At 46.7% G+C, this 24,992-nt stretch overlaps 1 protein-coding gene across 4 annotated transcripts in view; it reads left to right on the top strand.

Annotated features, from left to right (window-relative positions):
• The window catches only part of PPP2R3B (protein phosphatase 2 regulatory subunit B''beta), a 66,995-nt gene that overhangs the window by 21,893 nt on the left and 20,110 nt on the right, over nucleotides 1-24,992 (top strand). For 3 of the 4 annotated variants that reach the window (XM_082375713.1, XM_082375712.1, XM_082375714.1), the window contains exon 2: nucleotides 4,324-4,509. The exons of the other annotated variant lie outside the window; for it this stretch is intronic. In XM_082375713.1, coding sequence (XP_082231839.1) covers nucleotides 4,324-4,509 — 186 coding nt within the window. The remainder of the gene's footprint in view (nucleotides 1-4,323; nucleotides 4,510-24,992) is intronic. 4 annotated transcript variants of the gene reach the window in all.

The following is a 24,992-nucleotide window of genomic DNA, read 5'->3' as shown; positions in this document are numbered from 1 at the left end:
GGCGCTTGCTTGTGCGGGCCCACCTCCCGGGGCCCCTGCCGCTGCGCGGGGACGGCCGTGCTTCCCATGAGGCCGAGCCTTCAGCCCGCCTGTGTTCCGGGGGCCCCGGGCGTCTCCGTGATGTCTGCAATCGTGATGAGTCAGGCCGCGCTGGTGTCCGTGCCGGCGACAGAAATAGCTCTTTGCGAGCAGGTGTCATCTTGACCGGTGGCCGGGTGACAGCCGGGAGGCGGGCGGCAGGCGTGTCGCTGGGAGGGAAGCGGCCCTGCTGGGAGCCGAGTGCCCCACCTGCCGTGCTGGCTTCTGAGAAGCTTCAGCCCTGCTCGAGGATCCTCCCTGTCTGTCTGTCTCGCTCACACATACACACACACAAACACACACACACACACGTATTTGTGCCGCGTCCGCTTTCATTGTGGACGTCCAGCCTGGCCGCAGGTAGCTCAGGGAACAGCCCCCGTGGTCCCCTCAGGCTCTGCTGAGGCCTGTTTGGGGCCGGGAGGTGGCCGGCTCCCAGCAGCGCCCCGTGTGCTGGAAAAGAATGCGTGTCCTGCAGCTGCGCCGGCCGCGCTCTATTTATGGCCCAGAGATTACACTGTAAATCTCCCGTGTCCGTGCCCAGCTGTTTGTTTTTCCGTCATCCGGTGGTCCGTCAGGGGTGGGGGGGGGAGCGGGCCTGGCCCGCCTCTGTGCCGCGTGCCCGCATTTCCCCAGCACCTTGGCTTGGTCGGCGCCGAGGCTGTGCTGGGGCACCGGTCAGCTCCGGGTCGGCAGAGCTTCCCGTGATGGGCGCCCCGTGTGGTGTCCTGACCATCTCTCTCTGTCGCATCCAGACCTTTAGTCCTATCTGGGCGTGAATACGGCGATGCCAGCCTTCTTTTTGTCACTGTTGGCTGCTGTATCTTTTTCCACTTGTTAAAAGTTTTCAACCTCTGTGTCCTTATATCTTACATGTGTTTCCTGTAAGTCTTACTTTCTTTTTTCTGTCTGATCTTTGTTTTTTAACTGGAGTATTTAGTCCATTTACATTTATAAGGATTATTAATCCATTCTGTTTTATTTTCACGATCTTATTTATGTTTCTTTTTATGCTCTCCTTTCCCTCTTTTTTATCTTTTCCTCGTTGGAGTACTTAATACTAGCTTACTGCTCATCTTACAATGTCAGTGCCTTCGTTTTTCTAGGTACAGAGTCAGTATCTTTATCCTCCAACTCAAAACTCTCAAACCCTTCACTGCCGGCCCCCTCTCGTTTCGTGTCGTTGTCCTGAGAGAGTCTTTAAAGAGAGGTAAAACAACATGCTTGTTACCGATGTGCGTGGCGGGCGTGTGCGTGGATTTACCCACGTAGGCACCACGTTCTCTGCCCTTCGTTCCATCCTGCAATTCAGACCTTCCGTTTGGGAGCACGTTGCTTCCTGCCCGAGCCCAGTTCCCCTGGGAGGGGCCTACAAGCTGACCGTGGGGCAGGCGCCATGGAGCTGGTGACGTGGGGAGAGCTCACCGCGCTGAGGAGGCGAGCCTCCACTCCGCCGTGTCCCTGGCGGGTCCATTTCCCTTGGCTTCCCGGTGGCTGGTGAGGGCGGCGGCCCCGTCCTGACAGCGGAGAAAATAGCGCACGATGTTGAGCGACACCTTGTCTCTGTGTGTCTGCGGCCGTGGCTGGGCAGGTGGGGACACCTGCCCTGGGACCAGCCGGCCCAGCTGATTTCGGGATGGGCGATGGTGGCGCCCGGCGCTGAGTGCCGCCGTGCCGGGGAGGATGCCAGAGGTGTCGGTGCAAGCCGGCAGCCCTTTCTGCAGACGTGAGCCATGAGCTGCTACAGGTGACAGCCCAGGACATGGGGCCTGCGCTCCATCCTGCCCTCCAAACAGAGGCGAGGAAAACTGGGGAAAACTGAACCCGCCCAGAGGAGTGAAACCGGGGGGAAACATTCCCCAGGTGAACCCTGGGCGTCCCCAGGCGACGCGTGAACCCTTGAATCTCTCCGTCCTCAGGGCCGGCGCTGGGTCTTGCTTCCCCTGCGGCTGTTCTTTGCCACTGTAGGTGGGCATCACAGCCCAGCAGCTCTGCCCCGAGACCAAATCACAGAGACAGGACGTCTTTGGGCTGGGAGGAGGGGGTCAGCCTCTGTCCCTGGGCGCCGACAGGGCCGAGTCCGAATGAAACGTGGGCCGGAGGCGTCCCGCGGCCCCTCCCGGGTCAGGGGCTCCTCCAGGGCCTGTCCTCCTGCTTCCTGCTGTCCCCCCGCCCCATCCCTGTGCTGTCCCTGCCCCAGCCCGTGGCTGTGCCGGTGCTCAGGGCCGCCTGCCGTCCCTCTCCTTCCCCCGCGTGCGCCTTCCCAGCTCTCCTCTCGCCTCTCAGGACTGAGCCAGATCTGCACGCAGCCCCTCAGGATTGTGTTGGCCCCGTGGTGATCACAGAGCTCGTTGCCCAGTGTCCCCAGGCTGCCACACAGACCTGGTACAGCTGACTCACGACGGCCGCACCTCCTCTCGATGCGGTCACCGCGCCTTGCAAGGTCACCGAGCACTGAACAGCTGCCTCAGCTGGGACCTCAGGAAACACAGGAGACGTGGGGCATCCCCGATGTGACAGAAGGGACGCAGGACATCCCCCATGTGGCTGACGGGACATGGGATGTCCTGAGATGTGACCGAGGGGACGTGGGATGTCCCTGATGTGACCGAGGGGTCACGGGACGTCCCTGATGTGACCGAGGGGTCGCGGGAGGTCCCGAGGTGTGACCGAGGGGACGCGGGATGTCCCTGATGTGACCGAGGGGGATGCCTGCCGTCTGCTGCTGTGTTGCGGGTGGAGAAGCGGTCTGGGTGGCAGGCTGTAGGAGTGACGTCCACTCACAACGTTAGAATCAGTGCACAGCGTGACTCCTGAGGGCGTGTGCTGTGTCTCGGCTGCGGGTCGGTGGCGGGGCCTCTGGCGCTTGTGGGCGTGGAGCTGTGCTGTGTGCGCCTGGTCGGGCAGCTGGGACGGGGCCACCCCGCAGTGAGCAGACCGCCACCCGGCCCCGTCCTTGGCTGTGTGGGCCTGGCTGCCCGCCCCAGCCCCCTGATGTAACCACTCCTGGTGGGGGAGTCCTGCCCGTGAGCCCTCTCTCCTGCGTTTGCCTTCCGTCTGCTGTTCTGCGTGTGTCTCTGGATGCCCAGGGGCTGTGGGCTCCGTGTGTCCGTAGTGCCCTGTGTGCGCTGAGTTTCCCAGACCTCGTTGGTGGGCGTACCCCTCGCCGTCCCCTCTCCGGAACACCTGGTCACTCCCCGTCCCCCGCCAGTCCCGTGGCCTGAGGCCTGGGTGCGCCTTCCTCTCTCCAGCGCTTCCCACCCGGACCCTGGGCTCTTCCTGCTGCGTCATGGTGTGTCCGCGTGTCCCCAACCACAGGGAACCTGGGGTGTGTCTAGGAGGTGGGCCCTGGGCTGAACCGTGCTTGCCTGTCCCTGCCCATCAGGGGTGCCCGGATGCATGAGTCTCCACGGGCATTACGGGCCGTGACTCGGGGCAGCTGTTTCTGGCACCCAGGGGGCCTTCCCGGGTCAGCGCAGAGGGACACCGCGCGTCCTGCAGGGGGACAGTGCCCCGCGGTCCAGGGAGAGCGAGCGTCACCAAGTGCGGCCGCCCTCCCGGCCCCCCGAGGCCTGCCCGGTCCCAGCGCGTCCACTCCCGGCAGGTGCTTCCTGAGTGGTTCCGCTGGCTGGTCCCGTCTGCTCAGGGGCGTTGGCGAACGCAACCCTCCTCTGCGTGCGTGGTGCGCGCTTCTGACCCGTGACTGCACCCAGCTAGCTCGCAGGTCACCCCGTCGGTCACCGGGCAGGCGTGCTGACACTGCCATTTGGAAGGCACGGCGTGGGCTCCAGGACGGCTTCCTGCCTCTCCCCGTGCCAGGATGCCGAGCCCTCGGGGCTGTGGTGCTTTCCGAGGGCCGCGCCCAGCCACGGCGCTGGCCTCGCATCCCGGCCACAGGGGAGGACGGTGTGGGGACAGGCGGTTCCAGGCGCGAGATGCAAACGAGGGGACAGCCCGCCTCTGCTGACCTTGACCTCCCGGGAGGGCAGGAGAGCAGGTTCTCTCAGCAGCCGTCCTCGTCCTGAGGGGTCACACCCGAGGCAGGATCGGGGGAAGCAGGGCCGTGTGTGGCGCTCCGCCGCGGGCCGCGTCGCCTCCCGCGTCTGCAGTCAGCCCGGCGATGGTCTGGGCTCTGTCCACAGTCGGGTTCGCTGGGCTCGGGGCGGCCGCTCTGGTCCCGTCCGCGCCGGCGGGAAGCGGGTGCCCGCCGTGCTGGGTCCTCACTGCTCGCTCGCTCTCGCTCAGGTTCAGACGAGGAAGGAGGAGGCCCTGCCGCCCGCTGCCAGCCTGAGCATTCCCACGTTCTACTTCCCCCGAGGCCGCCCGCAGGACGCGGTGAACGTGGACGCCGTCATCGCCAAGATCGAGAGGACCTTCGCCCAGTTCCCGCACGAGAGGGCCACCATGGGGGACATGGGCAGAGTGGCCAAGGTGGGTGTCTGCGCGCGGGGACGCGGCCCGCGGTCCCTGTGCGGTCGTGGCCGTGCGTGAGCTCACCGCACCTGCGTCCCGCTTACTTCGGTCCTTGTGATCTGAGGCGCAGAGGGATCCGTGTTAGGCTTTGTCCTCGGGCGTGTCTGTGTGCCGTCCTCCCAGGCGTGGCGGCTTGGAGGGACCCTGCCCCGGGGCTCTGTGTCCGCTGTGCAGGGTGGTGGTGTTCTGGGCGGGCGCGTGTGGACCCACGGTCCGCGTGGACCAGCACCGTGTGTGGGGTTTCCAGCTGAACCCAGGTGTTCCCATGCCGTGCGCACCCCTGAGCGGTTCGGTGTTTTCTTCCAGCAGTGTGTGTCGGGGTCCCGCGTGTGGACGCCCGTCGGTTTGCTTGCTGCACCGTCTGTTGCGGGAACACACCACGGTGTGCTCGTTCCTCCCCGATGGCTGGCTGGCTGCCCGCGGCGAGGGACCCGGGTTCCGCGCGGTCCCTCTGGTGTCTCAGCCTGGGGGTGGGCTTGCTGGACAGAGGACAGTCCCCACCCTCACCTCCGTGAGATGCCCCAGGTTGCCGAGCGGTGTTGTGCCCCGTGGCAGGTTCCCGCGCACCCAGCCCCCAGCTCTCTGTGTCGTTGTCAGCTGCGCGCGGGCACTCCCTGGGTGTTGGAGTTTGTACGTCCCGGTCCCCCGTGGGTCAGGCTGCCTTACAAAGTGCTTCTGGATTCAGTGTTAGGTTTCCTCAGTGGGTTGCTTGTGCCTCTCCTTTGCCCCTGGTGCTGCTGGGGTGAGTTCTCTTTTTGCATTCTCCCTCCCGCCTGTAAAATTTCTCTCTACGTCCTGGCGGCTGATCCTCTGTCCGTTATGTGCATTCTGAAAAGTTCTCCTGTTCTGTGTGCTGAATAACTTCATGTGCTCCCTTTTGCTTTCAGTCTCCAGCGGTTGCCTTCTTTTCTTTTTCTAACAGCTTTCTTGAGATGTAATTCACATGCCACACAATTCACCCATTTAAAGTATACAGTAAACTCAGTAGTTTTTAGTGTTTTCACAGAGTTGTGCAACCATCACTACAGTTAATTCTTATCACCGCAGAAAGAAACCTTATACCCTTTGGCTGTCATCCCCCAATCCCCTTCTCCCCCATCCCTAGGAAACCACTAATCTGCTTTCTGTCTCTCTGGATTTGCCTGTTCTGGACGTTTCCTGTAAGTGGAATCACACACTGTGTGTCCTTCTGTGTCTGGCTTCTCTCACTGAGCATCATGTTTTCAAGGTTCGTCCACGTTGTAGCCCGTGCTTCACTCCTTTTTGATAAATTTATTTATTTATTTTTGGCTGTGTTAGGTCTTCGTTGCTGCATGCGGGCTTTCTCTAGTTGCGGCGAGCGGGGGCTGCTCTTTGTTGCGGCTTCTGTTGTTGCGGAGCACGGGCTCTAGGCATGCAGGCTCAGTAGTTGTGGCTCGCGGGCTCTAGGAGCACAGGTTCAGTAGTTGTGGTGCACGGGCTTCGTTGTTCTGCGGCACGTGGGATCTTCCCAGACCAGGGCTCGAACCCGTGTCCCCTGCATTGGCAGGCAGACTCTTAACAACTGCGCCACCAGGGAAGTCCCTTCACTCCTTTTAATATTCCTTTACGTATTTATCCATTCATCCTTTCGTGGACACTTGGGTTGTTCCACCTTTTGGCTCTTGTGAGTGGTGCTGCTGTGAACATTCACGTGCTACAAGTTTTTGTGTAGACGGACATGTTTGCATTTCTCTTGGGTAGATACTTAGGAGTGGAATTGCTGGGTTAGGCAGTAACACTATTTAACTTTCTGAGGAACTAGGAGACTGTTTTCCAAAGCAGCTGCCCCGCTTTACATTCCCACCAGCACTGTGTGAGGGTTCCCGTTTATTCACATCCTTGCCAACACTTGTTACCTGTCTTTTTGGTTAAAGACCATCCTATCCCAGTGTGTGTGACGTGGTACCTCCTTGTGGTTTGGATTTGCATTTCCTTCATGGTTAATGTTGAGCCTCTGTTCATGTGCTTATTGGCCATTTCTATGTCTTCTTTGGAAAAACGTCTCTTCAGATCCTTTGACTATTTTTTCAGTTGGGGTATTTGTCATTTTATTGTTGAATTGTAAGAGTTCTTTATGCAGTCTAGGTAGAATCCCTTATCGGATATATATAGTGTGCAAATATTTTCTCCCATTCTCTGGGTGATTTTTTTTCACTTTTTTAATATTAAAGTTGTTTTACATTGTGTTAATTTCTGCTGTACAGGAAAGTGATTCAGTTATACAGGTACACAGATTCTTTTGTATATTCTTTTTCATTATGCTTTATTACAGGATATTGAATATAGTTCCCTGTGCTATACAGTAAGACCTTGTTGTTTATCCATTCTATATATATTGGGTTGGCCAAAAAGTACCTTCGGTTTTGGTTTTTGTACTTATTTATTTCTTTCTTTCTAGCTGTATTGAGATTATTGACATACAACATCGTGTAAGCTTTATTGAGATTATTGACATACAACATTGTGTAAGTTTAAGGTGTACAACATAGCGATTCGATAGACGTATTTATTGCAAAATGATTATCACAGTAATGTTAGCACATCCATAATCTCACATACTTACAACTTATTTTTTGTTTAATTGGGGTATAGTTGTTTTACAATGTTCTGTTAGTGTCTACCGTACAGTGAAATGGAGTTCCCTGTGCCATACAGCAGGTTCTTATTAGTCATCTGTCTTATACAGATTAGTGTATATATGTTAATCCCAATCTCCCAGTTCATCCCATGCCCACTTCCCCACCGTGGTGTCCATATGTTTGTTCTCTACATCTGTGTCTCTTATTTCTGCCTTACAAACTAGTTTATCTGTACCATTTTTCTAGATTCCACAAATATGCCTTAATATACGATATTTGTTTTTCTTTTTCTGACTTCCGTCTGTATGACAGTCTCTAGGTCCATCCCTGTCTCCACAAATGACCCAATTTCGTTCCTTTTTATGGCTGAGTAATATTCCATTGTATATGTGTATGCCTTCAGTTTTTAAGTAAAAAATAAAAGACACATTTTTCATTTTCACCAAGAACTTTATTGAACAACGTAGCCACCCTTTTGCTCCACTACCATCTGCCATTTTTCAGGCAACTTCATAATTCCATCTTCCCAAAACCTTTTATCTTTTTGAGCAAAGAACTGTTCCAGGTGCCTTTTACCGTCTTCCAGGGAATTGAAATTGTTTCCATTAAGAGAATTTTGTGAAGGACTAAATAAATGGAAATCCAAAGGTGTGATGTCTGGTGAATAGGGTGGATGAATCAGAACTTCCCAGCCAAGCTCTAACAGTTTCTGCCTGGTCATCAAGGAAACATGCGGTCTTGCGTTATCCCGATGGAAGATTATGCATTTCTGTTGACTGATTCTGGATGCTTTTCGTCGAGTGCCGCTTTCAGTTGGTCTACTTGGGAGCAGTACTTGTTGGAATTAATCATTTGGTTTTCCAGAAGGAGCTCATAATAGAGGACTCCCTTCCAGTCCCACCATATACACAACATCACCTTCTTTGGATGAAGACCGGCCTTTGGTGTGGTTGGTGGTGGTTCATTTCACTTGCGCCACGATCTCTTCCGTTCCACATTATTGTACAGTATCCACTTTTCATCACCCGTCACAATTTGTTTTAAAAACGGAATGTTTTCATTACGTTTCAGTAGAGAGTCTCATGCAGCAATACGGTCAGGAAGGTTTTTTTCGCTTAAGTGGAACCCAAACATCAAAGTGATTCACATCACCAAACTGGTGCAAATGATTTTCAACGCTTGATTTGGATATTGTGAGTATGTTGGCGATCTCCTGCGTGGTATAACATTGATTGTTCTCAGTTAACGTCTGGATTTGATTGTTATCAACTTCAACTGGTCTACCCGAGCGTGGAGCATTGTCCGGCGAGAAATCTCCAGCACGAAACTTCGCAAACCACTTTTGACACGTTTGATCAGTCACGGCACCTTCTCCATACACTGCACAAATCGTTTTTTTGCGTTTAGGTTGCGTTTTTACCTTTCTTGAAATAATAAAGCATAATATACCGAAAATGTTGCTTTTTTTCTCCCATCTTCAATATTAAAATGGCTACACAAAAATTTAACCAATTTTGATAAGTCTTTTTTTAAATGCATGCTGGTATGACAGCTGTCACATACAGTCTAACAAAATTGTTTTGAATGAAGTTAAATCAACTAAGTGCTACTAGAGCCATCTTACCAAAAAAACCCAAACAAACCTTTTGGCCAACCTGATACTAATTTGCGTCTGCTAATCCCAAGCTCTCAATCCATCCCTCCCCCACCCCTCCTCCCCCTTGGCAACCAAAGTCTGTTCTCTGTGTCTGTGAGTCTGTTTCTGTTTTGTAAACAAGTTCATTTGTATCATTTTTGAGATTCCACATATATTTACGTTGTCATATGATATTTGTTTTTCTCTGACTTACTTCACTTAGTATGATTATCTCTAGGTCCATGAATGTTGCTGCAAATGGCATTATTTCACTCTTTTTTTTATGGCTGAGTAATGTTCCATTGTATATATGTACCACATCTTCTTTATCCATTCCTCTGTCTCTGGACACTTAGGTTGCTTCCATGTCTTGACTGTTGTGAATAGTGCTGCTGTGAACATAGGGGTGCATGTATCTTTTTGAATTGTAGTTTTGTCCAGATATATGCCCAGGAGTGGGGTTGCTGGAACATATGGTAACTCTATTTTTAGTTTTCTGAGGAACCTCCATACTGTTTTCCATAGTGGCTGCACCAGCTTACGTTCCCACCAACAGTGTAGGAGGTTTCCCTTTTCTCCACACCTTCTCCAGCATTTGTTATTTGCAGGCTTTTTAATGATGGCTCTTCTGACCAGTGTGAGGTGGCGTCTCATTGTAGATTTGATTTGCACTTCTCTGATAATTAACGATGTTCAGCATCTTTTCATGTGCCTGTTGGCCATCTTTCTTCTTTGGAGAAATGTCTATTTACGTTCTCCGCCCATTTTTTGATTAGGTTTTTTTGTTGTTGTTGAGTTGCATGAGCTGACTGTATATTTCGGAAATCAATCCCCTGTCGGTTGCATCCTCTGCAAACATTTTCTCCCCTTCCATAGGTTGTCTTCGTTTTGTTCATGGTTTCCTTTGCTGTGCAAGAAAAAGCTTGTAAGTTTGTTTAGGTCCCATTTGTTTATTTTTGTTTTTATTTCTGTTGCCTCGGGAGACTGGCCTAAGAAAACATTGGTACGATTTATGTCAGAGGATGTTTTGCCTATGTCTCTTCTGGGAGTTTTATGGTTCATGTCTTGTATTTAAGTCTTTAAGACATTTTGAGTTTATTTTTGTGTATGGTGTGAGGATGTGTTCTAACTTCGTTAATTTACATGCATCTGTCCAACTTTCCCACCACTACTTGCTGAAGAAAGTGTTTTATTTCCATTGTATATTCTTGCCTCCTTAGTCGAAGATTAATTGACCGCAGGTGTGTGGGTTTATTTCTGGGCTCTCTGTTCTGTTCCATTGATCTATGTGTCTGTTTTTGTGCCAGTACCACAGTATTTTGATTACTGTAGCTTTGCAGTATTTTGTCAAGTCTGGGAGGGTTATGACTCCTGCTTTGTTTTTTTCCCTCAGGATTGCTTTGGCAATTCTGGGTCTTTTATGGTTCCATATCAATTTTAGGATTATTTGTTCTAGTTCTGTGAAAAATGTCATGGGTAATTTGTTAGGAACTGCATTAAATCTGTAGATTGCTTTGGGCAGTATGGCCATTTTAACAATATTCATTTTTCCAGTCCAGGAGCATGGGATATCTTTCCATTTCTTTGAATCATCTTTAACTTCCTCTGTTAATGTTTTATAGTTCTCAGCATGTAAGTCTTTCACGTCCTTGGTCAGGTTTATTCCTTAGTTTTTGGGGGGTTTTTTTGTTTTTTTGGTGTGACTTTAAAAGGTTTTTTTTTTTTTTTTAACATTCACTTTCTGCTCTTTCATTTTTAGTGTAAAGAAATGCGTCCAATTTCTGTACGTTAAAGTGTAAAGAAATGCAACTGATTTCTGTATGTTAATCTTGTATCCTGGTACCTTGCTGAATTCGTTTATCAGTTCTAGTAGTTTTTGTGTGGAGTCTTTAGGGTTTTCTACATACAGTATCATGTCGTCTGCACGTAGTGACAAGTTTACCTCTCCCCTTCCATCTGGATGCCCGTTCCTCTGTCTTGCCGGATTGCTGTGGCGAAGACTTCCAACACTGTGTGGAATACAAGTGGTGACAGTGGGCATCCTTGTCTTGGTCCAGGTTTTAGCAGGAAGGCTTTTAACTTTCCCCCTTTGAGGGTATGTCGGCTGTGGGCTTGTCATAAATAACTTTTATTATGTTTAGATCTGTTCCCTCTATTCTCATTCTGGTAGGAGTTTTTATCATGAATGGATGTTGAATTTTGTCAAGTGCTTTTTCTGAATCTATTGAGATGATCATGTGGTTTTTGTCTTTTCTTTTGTTGATGTGGTGTTTCACATTGATTTGTATATGTTGAACCATCTTTGTGAACTTGGGATGAATTCCACTGGGTCATGGTGTATGATCTTTTTTATGTGTTGTTGGATTCGGTTTGCTAGTATTTTGTTGAGAATTTTTGCATCTGTGTTCATCAAAGGTATTAGCCTGTAATTTCCTTTTTGGTAGTGTCTGGTTTTGGTATTGGGTCGATGGTGGCTTCATAGAATGTCTTTGGGGGTGTTCCCTTCTCTTCAGTCTTTTGAAAGAGTTTGAGAAGGACTGGTAAAAGTTCTTCTTTGTATGTTTGGTAGAATTTGCCTGTGAAGCCATCTGGTCCTGGACTTTTGTTTGTATGGAGTTTTTTTTTTTTTTATTACAGATTCTATTTCACTTCCAGTTTTCAGGCTTTCAAATTATCTTATTTCTTGTTGATTCAATTTTGGTGGGTTTTATGTTTCTAGAAAGTTGTCCATGTCTTCTAGGTTGTCGAATTTGTTGGCATGTAGTTGTTCATAGTATTCTCTTATGGTTTTTTGTATTTCTGTGGTATTGGTTGATGTTTCTCCTTTTTCATTTCTTATTTTGTTTATTTGAGTCCTCTCTCTTTTTTTGGTGAGCCTGGCCAGAGGTTTGTCAATTTTTGTTGGGTTTGTTACCCTTTCAAAGAACAAGCTTTTGGTCTTATTGATTTTTTCCTAGTTTTTAATCTTTATTTTATTTATTTCTTCTTTATTATCTCCTTCCTCTTGCTGACTTTAGGTTTTGTTTGTTCTTCTTTTTTCTAAGTCTTTTATGTGGTAGGTTAGGTTGTTTGAGATTTTTCTTGTTTCTTGAGGAAGGCCTGTTATCTCTATGAACTTCCCTCTAAGAACTGCTTTTGTTGCATCCATCCCATAGATTTATATGGTTGTGTTTTCGTTTTCATTTGTCTCAAGGTAGTTTTTAATTTACTTTTTGATTTCCTTGCTGACCCATTGGTTTTTTTAGTAGCATATTGTTTAGTCTCCATGTAATCTTTTTTTCTCATTTCTTTTCCCGTGGTTGATTTCCTGTTTCATGCTGTTGTGGTCAGAGAAGATGCTTGAAATAATCTCTATACCATTAAATTTGTTGAGGTTTGTTTTGTGCCCTAGTACATGGTCAATTCTAGAGAATGTTCCATGTGCACTTGAAAAGAATGTGTATTCTGGTTTTCTTGGATGTAATGTCCTGAAAATATCAATTAAGTGTAACTGTTCTGTTGTATCATTTAGGAGCTCTATTGTCTTATTGATTTTCTGTCTGGAGATCTGTCCATTGATGTGAGTGGGGTGTTAAAGTCTCCTATAATTATTGTATTCCTATCAATTTCTCCCTTTTATGTCCGCTAGTATTTGTTTTATGTATTTGGGTGCATATATGTTGATGAGTGTAATATCCTCTTCTTGTGGTGATCTTTTTGTCATTATATGGTGTCCTTCTTTATCTTTCTTTATGGCCTTTTTTTTAAAGTCTGTTTTGTCTGATATAAGTATTGTGACCCCTGCTTTTTTGTCATTTCTGTTTGCGTGAAATACCTTTTTCCCCTCCCTTTACTTTCAATCTGTGCATGTCCTTTGCCCTAAGGTAGGTCTCTTGTGGGCAGGATATTGTAAACTCTTGTTTTTTAATACAATCTGCCATTCTATGTCTTTTTTTTTTTTTCTGTTTGCGCCGAGCGGCTTATGGGATCTTAGTTTCCCGAGCAAGGTTTGAATCTGGGCCATGGAAGTGAAAGTGCTGAGTCCTAACAACTGGACCACTGGGGAACTCCTCTGTGTCTTTTTTTTTTTTTTTTTTTTAATTTATTTTATTTATTTTTGGCTGTGTTGGGTCTTCGTTTCTGTGCGAGGGCTTTTCTCCAGTTGAGGCAAGTGGGGGCCACTCTTCATCGCGGTGCGCGGGCCTCTCACTATCGCGGCCTCTCTTGTTGCGGAGCACAGGCTCCAGACGCGCAGGCTCAGCAATTGTGGCTCACGGGCCCAGTCGCTCTGCGGCATGTGGGATCTTCCCAGACCAGGCCTCGAACCCGTGTCCCCTGCATTGGCAGGCAGATTCTCAACCACTGCGCCACCAGGGAAGCCCCTCTGTGTCTTTTGATTGGAGCATTTAGTCTGTTGACATTTAAGGTAATTATTGATAAGTAATGTATTCATTGCCATTTTAAACCTTGCTTTCCAGTTGATTATATGTTTCTTTTTTGTTTTTCTTTTTGTGGCTTGATCATTTCCTTTTATTTTATGCTTGTGTTCTCTTCTCTTTGGTTTTTGTGAATCTACTGTATGTTTTTGATTTGTGGTTATCCTGTTTTTTCAAGTATGTTAACCCCTTCCTACATCTGCTTGTTAGACTGATAGTCATATAGGCTCAGACACGTTCTAAAAAAGAGAATCTATGTATTCTTACTCTCCTCCTCCACATTTTGTGATTTTGATGTCCTCTTTTACATCTTCATGTTTATACTTTTGCTGTTCCTTGTGTTTATCATTGCTTTCACAAATAGGTTTTTTTTCTTTTTGATTTGTATACTGGCTTATTTAAGTGATTTATTTCCCAATTGTGATTTCCTCTTTCCTATATCTTCTCGCTTCGTTTCTAGTTAGAGAAGACCTTTCAATATTTCTTTCTTTTTATTTTTAACTTTCTTATTTTATAGTGGAGTACAGCTGATTAACAGTGTTGTGATAGTTTCAGGTGCACAGCAAAGTTACTCAGCCATACTCTATTTTTTTAGGATAGGTTTAGAATTGCTGTATCCTTTTAGTTTTTGCTTGTCAGAGAAATTCTTTGTCTCTCCTTCTATTCTAAATGATAATCTTGCTGGGTAGAGTATTCTGGGTTGCAGATTTTTCCCTTTCAATACTTGGAATATGTTTTGCTACTCCCTTCTGGCCTGCAGCATTTCTGTAGAGAAATCAGCTGATAGCCTTATAGGGGTTCCCTTGTAATTAACTCTTTGTTTTCCTCTTGCTGCCTTTAGAATCCTCTCTTTAACTTTTGTGATTTTTGTTATAGCATGTCCTGGTGTAAATCTGTTTGGGTTCTTCTTGTTTGCGACCCTCTGTGCTTCCTGTATCTGGGTATCTGTTTCCTTCTTTAGGTTTGGGAAGTCCGTTCCCTACGTCTGTCTTTCTATTCCTGCCTTGCAAAGAGGTTCATCCATACCACTTTCCTAGATTCCACCTACATACGTTAATATACGATACTCGTTTTTCTCTTTCTGACTGACTTCATTCTGTATGACAGGCTCTAGGTCCATCCACATCTCCACAAATGACCCAGTTTCATTTCTTTTTATGGCTGAGTAATGTTTTGTTGTATATATGTACCACATCTTCTTTATCCATTCATCTGTTGACGGACATTTAGGTTGTTCCCAAGTCTTGGCTGTAAATAGTGCTGCAGTGAACGTTGGGGTACATGTGTCTTTTTGAATTATGGTTTTCTCAGGGTATATGCCCAGTAGTGGGATTGCTGGGTTGATATGGTAGTTCTATTTTTAGTTTTTTAATGAATGTCCATACTGTTCTCCATAGTGGCTGTATCAATTTACATTCCCACCAACAGTGCAAGAGGGTTCCCTTGTCTCCACACCCTCTCCCACATTTATTGTTTGTAGATTTTCTGTTGATGCCCCTTAATTTTTTGTTCTTGTTCTGTGAAAAATGCCATTGGTAATTTGATAGAGATTGCATTGGATCTGTAGATTGCTTTGGGTAGTATAGTCATTTTCACAATATTGATTCTTCCAATCCAAGAATATGGAATATCTCTCCGTCTGTTTGTATCATCTTTGATTTCTTTCATCAGTGTTTTATAGTTTTCTGAGTACAGGTCTTTTGCCTCCTTAGGCGGCTTTATTCCTAGGTATTTTATTCTTTTTGTTGTAATGGTAAATGGGATCGGGTCCTTAATTTCTCTTTCTGATCTTTCATTATGAGTGTATATGAATGCAAGCGATTTCTGTGCTTTAATTTTGTATCCTGCAACTTCACCGAATTCATTGATTAGCTCTAGTAGTTTTCTGGTGGCATCTTTAGGATTCTCTACGTATAGTATCATGTCACCTGCAAACAGTGATAGTTTTACTTCCTCTTTTCCAATTTGTATTCCTTTTATTTCTTTTTCTTCTCTGATTGCCGTGGCTAGGACTTCCAAAACTATGTTGAATAATAGTGGCGAGAGTGGACATCCTTGTCTCATTCCTGATCTTAGAGGAAATACTTTCAGTTTTTCACCATTGAGAATGATGTTTGCTGTGGGTTTGTCATTATATGGCCTTTATTATGCTGAGGTAGTTTCCCTCTATGCCCACTTTTTGGAGAGTTTTTAATCATAAGTGGGTGTTGAGTTTTGTCAGAAGCTTTTTTTGCATCTATTGAGATGATCATATGGTTTTTATTCTTCAATTTGTTAATATGTTGTATCAGATTGATTGATTTGTGTATATTGAAGAATCCTTTCATCCCTGGGATAAATCCCACTTGATCATGATGTATGATCCTTTTAGTGTTTTGTTGGATTCTGTTTGCTAGAATTCTGTTGAGGATTTTTGCATCTATGTTCATCAGTGACATTGGTCTGTAATTTTCTTTTTGTTTTTTAATTATTTAATTAATTTGTTTGTTTTTTGGCTGTGTTGGGTCTTCGTTGCTGTGCGCGGGCTTTCTCTAGTTGCGGTGAGCGGGCTTCTCATTGTTGTGGCTTCTCTTGTTGTGGAGCATGGGCTCTAGGCACACAGGCTTCAGTAGTTGTGGCACATGGGCTCAGTAGTTGTGGCTTGCGGGCTTTTGAGTGCAGGCTCAGTAGTTGTGGCGCACGGGCTTAGTTGCTCCACGGCATGTGGGATCTTCCTGGGCCAGGGCTCGAACCTTTGTCCCTTGCATTGGCAGGCAGATTCTTAAGCACTGCGCCATCAGGGAAGCCCTGTAATTTTGTTCTTTTGTGATATCCTTGTCTGCTTTTGGCCTTGTAGAACGAGTTTGGGAGTGTTCCTCCCTCTGCAGTTTTTTTGGAAGAGTTTGAGAAGGATAGGTGTTAGATCTTCTCTAAATGTTTGATAGAATTTGCCTGTTAAGCTCTCTCTGGTCCTGGACTCTTATTTGCTGGAAGATTTTTAATTACAGTTTCAATTTCATTACTTGTGATTCATCTGTTTATATTTTCTAATTCTTCCTGGTTCAGTTGTGGAAAGTTGTACCTTTCCAAGAATTTGTTCATTTCTTCCAGGTTGTGCATTTTATTGGCATACAGTTGCTTGTAGTAGTCTTTTATGATCCTTTGTATTTCTGTGGCGTCAGCTGTAGTTCCTCCTTTTGCATTTCTAATTTTATTGATTTGAATCCTCTCTCTTTTTTTCTTGATGAGTCTGGCTAAAGGTTTGTCAATTTTGTTTATCTTCTCAAGGAACCAACTTTTAGTTTTATTGATCTTTGCCATTGTTTTCTTCCTTTTTGTTTTCTTCATTTCTGCTCTGATATTTATGATTTCTTTCCTTCTGCTAACTTTAGTTTTCTTTTGTTCTTGTTTCTCTAGTTGCTAGGTGTAAGGTTAGATTGTTTATGTGAGATTTTTCTTGTTTCCTGAGGTGTGATTGAATTGCTGTAAACTTCCCTCTTTGAACTGCTTTTGCTGCATCCCATAGGTTTTGGGTTGCTGTGTTTTCATTGTCATTTGTTTCTATGTATTTTTTAAATTTCCTCAGTGATCTCTTGGTTATTTGGTAGCATATTGTTTAGCCTCCATGTGTTTGTATTTTTTTACAGTTTTTTTCCTGTAATTGATTTCTAATCTCACAGCGTTGTGGTCGGAAAAGATGCTTGCCACGATTTTCAATTTTCTTAAATTTTCCAACGCTTGATTTGTGACCCAAGATGTGATCTATCCTGGAGAATGTTCCGTGTGCACTTGAGAAGAACGTGTGTTCTGCTGCTTTCGGGTGGAATGTCCTATAAATATCAATTAAATCTGTCTGGTCTATTGTGTCATTTAAAGCTTGTGTTTTCCTGTTTATTTTCTGTCTGGATGATCTGTCCATTGGTATAAGTGGGGTGTTAAAGTCCCCCACTATTATTGTGTTACTGTCAATTTCCGCTTTTATGCCTCTTAGCAATTTGCCTTATGTATTGAGGTGCTTCTATGTTGGGTGCATATATATTTATAATTGTTATATCTTCTTGGATTGATCCCTTGATCATTATGTAGTGTCCTTCCTTACCTCTTATAATAGTCTTTATTTTAAAGTCTATTTTACCTGATATGAGTATTGCTCCTCCAGCTTTCTTTTGATTTCCATTTGCATGGAATATTTTTTTCCATCCACCCCTCACCCTCACTTCCAGTCTGTATGTAGCCCTAGGTCTGAAGTGAGTCTCCTGTAGACAGCGTATATACAGGTGTTGTTTTTGTATCCATTCAGCCAGTCTGTGTCTTTTGGTTGGAGCATTTAATCCGTTTGCATTCAAGATGATTATTGATATGTATGTTCCTATTACCATTTTCTCAGTTGTTTTGGGTTTGTTTTTGTGGGTCTTTTTCTTCTCTTGTGTTTCCCTGCTAGAGAATTTCCTTTAGCATTTGCTGTAAAGCTGGTTTGGTGGTGCTGAATTCTCTTTGCTTTTGCTTGTTTGTAAAACTTCTGATTTCTCTGTCGAATCTGAATGAGATCCTTGCTGGGTAATCTTAGTTGTAGCTTTTTCCCTTTCATCGTTTTAAATATATCCTGCCACTCCTTTCTGACCTGCAGAGTTTGTGCTGAAAAATCAGCTGATAACCTTATGGGGATTCCCTTGTATGTTATCTGTTGCTTTTCTGTTGTTGCTTTTAATATTTTTTGTTTGAATTTTATTTTTATTAGTTTGATTAATAAGGGTCTTGGTGTGTTTCTTGTTGGGTTTACCTTGTATGGGACTCTGTGCACTTCCTGGGCTTGGTTGGCTATTTCCTTTCTCACGTGAGGGAAGTTTTAAATTGTAATCTCTTCACATATTTTCTCAGACCCTTCCTCTTCCTCTTCTTCTTCTGGGACCCCTATAATTTGTACATTGGTGTGTGTAATGCTGTCCCAGAGGTCTCTGAGACTGTCCTCATCTCTTTTCATTTTTTTCCCTTTATGCTGTTCCTCGGCAGTTGTTTCCACCATTCTATCCTCCAGCTCACTTATTCGTTCTTCTGCTTCAGTTATTCTGCTGTGGATTCCTTCTGGTGTATTTTTCATTTCAGTTATTGTGTTGTTCATCTCTGTTTGTTCTTTAGTTCTTCTAGGTCCTTGTTAAACACTTCTTGTATTTTTGCGATCCGTGCCTCCATTCTGTTTCCAAGATTTTGGGTCATCATTACTGTCATTTCTCTAAATTCTTTTTTAGCCAAGTTGTCTATTTCCTCTTCATTTATTTGGTCTTGTAGGTTTTTATCTTGCTCTCTCATCTGTAACATATTTTTTTTGTCATCTCATTTTTTTGATGGGTAGGGCTGTGTTCCTGTTTTCTTGCTGGTTGTTTGGCCTCAGGCGTCTAGTACTGCAGTTTCCAGGCAGTTGTGTAGAGCCGGGTCTTGGTGGAAGATGAGGACATCTGGGAGACCTCACACTGCCTAATATTCCCTGGGGCCTGAGGTTCTCTGTTAGTCCAGAGGTTTGGACTTGGTGCTCCTACCACAGGAGCTGAGGCCCGACCCCCAGCCTTGGAATCGAGATCCCACAAGCCACACGGCACAGCAAAAAAAAAAAAAAAACAAAATTAGAAAAATAAAAATATTGTAAAATTAAAAATAAAACAACAACAACAAGGCAAAACAGAACCACAACAGCAAAAAAGAAGGAAAAAGGGGGCTGGAAGAGGCCTGAGGGGTGGGGCTTAGGCCTAGCACAGAGGGAGGGGCCCTGGAGGGCTGAGGGTTAGGCCCAGGACCCCAGCAGGCTCGCCAGGGCCCGAGTGGTCGGGGGAGACGCTGGCCACATTCCCCTCTGATCCCCTGATCGCCTCTCCCCGTCCCCGCTGACCCTCCTCCGCTGTAGGAACCCCTCCCCTCACCGCCCCGAGGGTGCTGGTCCCATCCCACCTCCACGTTTCCTTCCCTCCTCCTTCCCCTCCACGTCCCGCCCGGTGTAAAGACTTTACATTTAGGTCTTTAATCCATTTTGAGGGTTTTTTTGTGTATGGTATTACACAGTGTTCTAATTTCTTTCTTTTACATGTAGCTGTCCAACTTTCCCAGCACCACTTATTGAAGAGACTGTCTTTTCTCCATTGTATATTCTTGCCTCCTTTGTCATAGATTAATTGACCATAGGTGCATGGGTTTAGCTCTGGGCTTTCTATCCTGTTCCATTGAATCGTGTGTCTGTTTTTATGCCAGGACCATACTGTTTTGATTACTGTAGCTTTGTAGTGTAGTCCAAAGCCAGGGAGCCTGATTCCTCCAGTTCTGTTTTTCTTTCTCAAGATTGCTTTGGTTATTTGGGGGTCTTTGTGTTTCCATATAAATTAAAAATTTTTTTCTTCTAGTTCTATGAAAAATGCCATTGGTAAATTGATAGGGTTTGCACTGAATCTGTAGATTGCCTTGGGTAGTATATTCATTTTGGCAGTATCAATTCTTTCAATCCAAGAACTCAGATCTGCACATTTGACCCTTTGTCTTCATAGGGTTATTTATCTCTCCTTTTGACTAGTCATGCTAGAGGTTAACTTATATTTTTTCAGATAAGAATCTATCAGCTTCATTGAGTACTTTAATTTTTTGTTCATCTCCTTCATGAACCTCTGCTTCCATTTTTGTTACTTTCTTACATTTTTTTCTATTGTCACTTTTTTCCAGCTTCTTGAATTGAACAATAATTATTTTTCAGTCAGCTTTATTGAGATAAAATTGACACAGAGTAAGACTCCCCAATTCTAAGTATACAGTTTGACAGAATTTGATAAATGTTCACCCCTGTGGATCCACATCACCGGCAAGGTAGGGAACACTAATCCCCCAGGAACGTCCCTTGGACTCCTTGATCAGTGGGTTGGGCCAGAGGGAGTGGCTTGGGCATCTGCCCACCCCCTTGGTGGTGCCATGTACAGGGATCATGGGTGCAGGACCCTGCTTTTGCTCCTGGCACCGCAGAAGTGACAGTTAGGTTCTGACTTCTTTGTGTCTTGTTCATAACTTGCCCCAGCTGCACGTGTGTGCAGTTATTTTAGTCCCTTATAGTTTCTTTGTATCTGTTGCTGGAGGAGACGTTTGTCCATGTGCAAGCCCTGCAGCAAAGGGTCCCAGGTCCCGGCCTACCTCGCCCTCACTCCCTGGCCCTATGGTGCTCTTGTTCTGCCCTTTCTGGAATTTCACGTGAATGGGACCATGCGGTGGGCTGTCTGGGACTTCCTGGCCTCTTCCGCGCAGCCTAGTCGTCAGTGTCCGTCCTGAGCATTTGCTGCTGAGCAGCGGTCCGTGCTCGCACGTCCCCGGGTGTATCTGTTTACTGGTGGGTGAAAGGGTGTTCCCAGTTTTGTCTCGTGAATAAAGCTGTTGTGTACGTCTGTACACAGGATTTGTGCAACGCCTTTGCAAGTTCTCTGAGGTGAGAAATGCTGCAGAGTTGAATTGCTTGGTCATCTGGTGACTCTATGTTTAATTTTATAAGAAACTGCGAAACCGTCTTCCAGTGTGGCTGTCCGTTATGTGTGTCCAGCCAGCGGTGTGTGAGACGCCAGTTGCTCTGTAAGCTGTCAGCACTTGGTGTTGACGCTTTTTCACTTTAGCCGAGCTGGTGCCCCTGCAGAGGTCACTTACTGTGGCTTCGTGTCTCATTTCCCTAATGATTATGTTCAGTCCCTGGTTATGTGTTTGTTTCTCATCAACATCTTTTTCTTTTTTTGGCAGCTCTCTTGAGGTATAACTGATGTGAGGTAAACAGTAGATGTTTACGGTGTACCATTTTGTGAGCTTTGATGTGTGTGAATCCCCGTGAGACTATGCAGTCGAGATGAGAAGCATTTCCAGCATCCCCCCAAACTTGGCTCCTTTCCAGTCCATCCTGGCCCAGCCCCAGGCCCCCACTGGTCTACTTTCTGTCACTGTGGATCAGTTAGAGTTTCCTAGAACTTCATGCAAATAGAATCACACAGTAGGTACTTATTTTTTTAATTGTGGTAAAATTCACATAAAAATCTATCAGCACGTTAGCCATTCTAAAATCTAAAATTTAGAGGCCTTACTACACACACAGTGTTGCACGACCCTAACCACTGTCTAGTTCCGGAACATTCTCCTAACCCCAAAAGAAGCTCTGGGCCCCTTGGCAGTCGCTGCACTCCCCCTCCCCCAGCCCCTGACACCGCTCATCTGCTTCTTGTCTCTGTGGATTTGCCTGCTCTAAATGTTTCATGTGAATGGAACCAGGACTAATTGTCCTGTGTCTGACTTCTTTCCTTTACTTGGCATCACGTCCTCGAGGTCCATGCACATGGTAGCCTGTGTCAAAGCTTCACTCCTTTCCATGGCTGGGTCATGTTCCATTAGGTACTTGCACCCCATTCTGCTTATTCAGTCATCCATAGCTGGGCGTTTGGGTGGTTTCCACCTTTTGGCTGTCGTGAGCAGTGCTCCTGTGAACACTTGAGTACGAGTGTTTGTGTGAGGCCCCGTTTTCAGTTCTTTTGGCTGGGGGCAGGGTGGGTGGTGGTGTGGGTGTGTGTACACATACCTAGGAGTGGAATTGCTGGGTCATACGGTGATTCTGTGTTTGACGTACTGAGGGACCACCCCGCTGATTTCCACGGCAGCTGCACCATCTTGCGTCCCCACCAGCATGTGTGGTTCCCATCGCTCCACATCCTCAGCACACTTGCTTTTCTCTCCCTTTAATTGTAGCCGTTTGTCTTGCTTCAGGCTGATGTACCAATCCTGCAGACTGGGTGGCGTATAAAACAGAAGTTTACTTCTCATAGTTCTGGAGGCTGGACGTCCGAGATCAGGGTGTCAGCAGGGCTGGTTCTGGTGAGGGCTGTCCTCTGGGGCACAGAAGTTTCTTGCTGTGCCCTCACGCGGAAGAAGGGGTGAGGGAGCTCTCTGGAGTCCCTTTTATAAGGACACTGATCCCGTTCATGACCTCATCACCTCCCAAAGGCTCCACCTCCTAACACCATCACCTCGGGGATTAAGTTTCAACATAAGACCTTTGCCGGGTGGGGTGGGGACACGAACATTCAACCATAGCTCTATCCTACTGGGTATATGGAGATAGCTTGTTTTAATTTGCACATTTCTAATGACTGTCAGTACTGAGTGAGCATCTTTTAAATGTGCCCATTTATCATTGTATGTCTTCTTTCATGACATGCCTGTTCAGATAGATCATTTGCCCGTTTAAAAATCTGGTGTTTTCTTACTGTTGAGTTATATGTGCTTTGCATACATTCTAGATGCAAGTCCTTTGTCAGAGGTACTGTGTAGCAGACGTTTTCTCCCAATGTTTGCTTGTCTTTCTGCTCTTGTAACAGTCTTTGGAATTGCAAACGTTTTTCATTTTGATTGTGTCCAGTTTTCAGATTTTTTCCCTACTTGGTTTATGCATTTGTATCCTTGATGGGAAGTGTTGGCAAATCCGAGGCCAGTAGGATTTTTCTCATGTGTTTTCTTCTAAAGGCTGATTCGGGTAACTCTTCCCTTCAGGTCTGTGCTCCACTCTGAGCTGGGTGTTGGCGCATGTGGGGTAGGAGGGAAGGTGCGTCTCTGCACACGGTGTCCAGTGGCCCCAGACCTGTTCGCTGGGCACCCCGTCCGCCCGCTGACTTGCCTTGGCACCTTCTTCCGACGGGAATTGCCGTACGTGAGTCTGTCCCTGGAGGCTCTTGGGTGTCGGTGACGGGCCGTCTGTCACAGCAGGACAGCGCTGGCCCCGCTGCTGTAGCTTCACTGCTGTGCTCACGTCCGGCAGTGCTGATTTTCCTGCTTCTCTCTGGTTCTCAAGTGCTGCGACTGTTCTGGTGTCTCTGCATTCCCACGTGAACTGCAGAATCACCGTCCCCACGCCTGCTGGGGAAGGAGCCTGCTGGGATTCGGGTTGTGATCGTTGGAGTGTGTAGGTGAATTTGGGGACAGTCCACGCCTTTCCAACATCGAGTCTGCCGGCTTATGAGCCCGGCATTTCTCAGACTCTAAGTCATCATTAATTTCTCTCAGTACCGTTTTGTCATGTTGGTCTTTCCTCAAACATATGAATACTTGGGCATAACCCAGTGTTTCATGTCTTTGACGATACTGTCAGTAGCGTTATTTTGCTTCAGTTCATGGCTGTTCCTTGAAGTGCACAGAACTGCTGTTGGTTTTTGTGTGTTGGCTTTGGACGACACGTAAGATCACTTTTTCAGGTTCCTTAGGAGTTTCCAGTAGACGATCACGTCCTCTGCACATGAAGAGAGTGTCCCCGTTTGCTCTGTAATCTGCGGGTCTTGTATCCTCTTTCCTGCCCTGTTCGCTGTGCTGGCTGGGCCTCCGTGAGGACGTTGACTCGGGGTGTGGGAGCACCATAGCCCTCGCCCCCCCAGCCTTGGGGCGCGTCACTCCCCGCAGACGCAGCGTGGGAGCTGCAGCTGCTCCTGTGTCCTTTATCAGGTTGAGGAACCTAGTTTGCTGAGAGCCCTTTTACTGTGTAAAATCTTGAACGCGTGTTGAAATTTGCTTTTCTGCACGTATTGAGTGCTCCTGTGGTTTTTCTTCTTCCCTCAAGCCGTCTTGCGTCTTTGGATGAATCCCATTTCATCATAAATCCTGTCTCTTCCTCCTTGCGTGCTTTTGGGTTCTGATTGCTTGTGTCTTGTTAGGGTTTAAATCCAGGCTCCGGAAGGACACCCATCTGGAGATGCGTTGTCTAGTGAGTTCTCTGGCTCGGTCGCAGGGTGGCCTGGCCTCACAGAATTGGTTGGGTTATTGAGCCGCGTGTTTAGAACTGGGATGGTGTTTCACGATAAACGTTTGGCAGAATTCACAGTGAAGCATTTGGGGTTGGACATTCTCTCCCTGGGAAGGTTGTGGACATTGAGTTTGATGGGGTAGTTCCCGTCTTTCAAGTGTGTGCCCAGCTCCTGTGACTTGGTGAATTTATTGACACACATTGTTGATAAGATTCCACACGTTTAGGGTCTGTACTGACTGACGTCCCTCTGCCACTTCTGATGTTGGCATTTGTGTCTTCTGTCCTTATCCTCAGTCGGTTTGGCCAGAAGTTTTTTATTTTCCTGATCTTTTCTGAGAACTAGCTTTTAGTTTTGCTAACTTTTTTGTAGTGATTTCCTATCACATTGATTTCCCGTCTTTATTGTTTCCTCTCTGCTGCTCACATTAGGGCTAACTGTTCTCCTTGCAGTTTCTTAACGAGGCAGCTCTGTCCACTCAGCCTTTCTGCTTTGCTCACGGAAGCACTTAATGCTGTGAACTTCCTTCCGAGCGCTGCTTGACCGGCATCCCAAACGTTGTTGATGTGTTGGTTTTTGGGTTTTTTTGTGTGTTTTTTTTCCCCTTCTCATTCAGTGCAAACTACATTTGTGTTTGTCTTGTAAACTTCTCCTTTGGCTGATGCATTAGAATTTCATTGTTTTGATTTTCAACTCCTGCAGCTTCTTTAGACATGTTTTGGTTACTGATTTCCAGTTTAGTTCTGTCGTGGGCAGGGGTGCTCTGTCTGGTCTCAGTGCTTCCAGATGTACTGAGACTTGTTTTCTGGGCTGAGGGTGGTCGTCTTGGTAAACGCGCACGTGAAGGTCGTCCAGCCCTGAGTGTCGGTTTGCTCCCTGGGTTCCGAGCGTGTCCGGGTCCCGGCATTTCGGCAGCTTCTGCCTGTTCCGTCAGTTGCGGGAGAGGGTGCGGCTCCCGACGGTGAGTGACTGCGGGCTTTCCTCGGGGAGCTGTGGGCCGGGGGCCGCGGCCTTTGTGCCTCTGTGGGCG

Source organism: Balaenoptera borealis (genome assembly GCF_965194805.1).
Source record: "Balaenoptera borealis genome assembly, chromosome: X".
Classification (NCBI taxonomy): domain Eukaryota; kingdom Metazoa; phylum Chordata; class Mammalia; order Artiodactyla; family Balaenopteridae; genus Balaenoptera; species Balaenoptera borealis.
Note: the sequence above shows the minus strand (reverse complement) of the source record. Positions and strands in the feature narration are given on the sequence as shown.